The sequence below is a fragment of the Haliaeetus leucocephalus genome, unplaced genomic scaffold (assembly GCF_000737465.1).
Source record: "Haliaeetus leucocephalus isolate CR32 unplaced genomic scaffold, Haliaeetus_leucocephalus-4.0 Scaffold210, whole genome shotgun sequence".
Classification (NCBI taxonomy): Eukaryota; Metazoa; Chordata; class Aves; order Accipitriformes; family Accipitridae; genus Haliaeetus; species Haliaeetus leucocephalus.
This window is the reverse complement of record NW_010972646.1, coordinates 86978-89022: the sequence shown is the minus strand read 5'-3', so window position 1 is coordinate 89022 and position 2045 is coordinate 86978. Positions and strand designations below refer to the sequence as shown.

At 69.4% G+C, this 2045-nt stretch overlaps 1 protein-coding gene across 1 annotated transcript in view; it reads left to right on the top strand.

Moving 5' to 3' along the window:
* Positions 1-175, top strand: part of LOC104831092 (RNA polymerase II-associated factor 1 homolog) — a 5338-nt gene extending 5163 nt beyond the window's left edge. Inside the window, exon 5 of the mRNA XM_010566443.1 lies at positions 54-175. Coding sequence (XP_010564745.1) covers positions 54-175 — 122 coding nt within the window. The remainder of the gene's footprint in view (positions 1-53) is intronic.
* Positions 176-2045: the final 1870 nt, after the last annotated feature.

Genomic DNA, 2045 nt, shown 5'->3' with positions numbered 1-2045 from the left:
CAGGGGGGTGGAATGGCGGGTGTCCATTCTCCCGGGGGGTCGTCTCGGGCCAGGCCGGTCCCAGCTCGGGGGCCACGTGCTCAGGCCACTCGTGGGGAGGCGGCGGCCGTCGAGGAGCATCGGGGCGGGGGGGTCGCGCCGGGGGGCCGCCGCCGCCAGCCAAACGCTCCTCTAAGTGGCCCAACCAGAGTGCCAAGGCGCTGCGGTCATCCAGGGTGGTGGCGGGGTGGATGAGGGCGTAGGAGAGGAGCTGCCGGCTCTCCTCCACACAGCGGTTGCTCTCGATGGCGTAAGCCAGGATTTTCTGCAGCCGCTTCATGTACTCGGCCTTGGCAGCAGCGTTCCCAGGCTGCAGGAGCGGGAGGTGGGCCAGGAGCAGGGCCACCGCCGCCTCCGCCGGCTCTTGCGGCCACTGGCTGATGGCGGCTGGAGATGGGAGGGGAGGGAGGAGAGGAAAGCAGTGATGAGGGGGGTGTCATCATCACTGCGCAGTTAGGAGGTGGGGGGCGGGGACTTGGGGGAGACAGAGTTAAACCTCCCTCCCCTCCCAGGGCTGGAACTGGGGGAGTAAAACTCTCCCAGGGCAAATACAGGGGCCTAAACTGGGGACAAAAACTCCTGGGGGGGTGGTCAGAACCCCTGGGGAAGATGGAGAACTCCTGAGCCACCCTAATTTATCCCAGGAATGCACAGGGAGACCAGACAGGGCACCCAGGAGGGGACCCCAGAGGTGCCTGTGGCCAAAGGGGGAGCCACAAGGTGAGGCAGGGAGCCCTGCGAGGTGCCCAGGGAGCTTTTAGGGTCCCCATAAAGCTCCCAAAGGGCACCCACGACCACGTGGGGAGCCCCTGGTGGGGGGTGGGATGATGTGTGGAGACCCACTGGGTGTGGTGAGAGCCCTTACAAGCTCTGGAAAGCTCCACAGGGCACCCAGGGAGCCCACCCATCCACCCAGGGGTCCCTGTGTAGCCCACCCATCCACCCAGGGAGCCCCAGGGGTTCACAAGGAGCCGGCCTGTCCACCCAGGCAGCCCACCCATCCACCCAGAGTGCCCTGGGGAGCCCCACAGAGCCCACCTGTCCACCCAGGGGTCCCCACAGAGCCCACCCATTCACCCAGGCAGTCCTGGGGCTGCCTGTGGAGCCTGCCTGTCTACCCAGGCAGCCCACCCATCCACCCAGGGAGCACCACAGAGCTCACCCGTCTACCCAGGGAGCCCCAGGGGTCCCAGAGGAGCCCCTCCACCCCGCGCCACTCACCAGCGCTGTTGGCCTCAGCCTCGAGGAGGTGGATGTCGGTGCAGTCGGCCAGCGAGTGCTCAAGGCAGAGCTGGAGGAAGCGGGCCTGGGTGCGGGTGACGCGCTTCAGCAGCGAGAGCAGGGCCACCGTCTGCTCACACTCGTTCCAGCCCTTGAACCACCCCGCCACGATCCCCACCTGATCCCGGAACATCATGGCGGTACCAGGGGGGTTCACGGTGGCGGCGGTGGGGAGAGGGGGGAGACGCGGGGGCAGCCGTGCCCCCCCCTCACATGGCGGCGATGTGGTGGCTGTAGTGGGGGCCCCCACGGGGGCTGGATGAGGAGTCGGTGCCCCCCTGGGCCAGGGCGGGCATGGAGGGGGGGGCACAAGGCCCCGACGGCTCGGGTCGGGCCCCCGCCCTGCGTTCCCGTGGTAAAGCCCCGGAGAGCCCTGCGGAGAGAGAAAATCGGGCGGTGTCAGGGCTGCCCCGCCCCCCTGCCACGGGACCAGGGATGCCCCCACGGGGACTGGCACCCCCCCAACCCACCGGTGGGGATGGGGAACCCCCCCATCGAGCGACCGGGAGCATCCCAGGGTGCCAGTTCGGCCCTGCCAGGAAAACCGGGGCCCCCCGGGGGTGCCTACCCCCTCCTCATCCCCCCACCCCGCCCAGACCGGGGAGACACGGCACTCGCTCGGGAAGGACGCAGGAGCCCTCGGATCGCCCTCCCGCTGCCCGGCGGTACCCGACGCCCTGGAAGAGGGGAACGGGGAAACGGCCGGGGGGAGCAACCGAAGGGGC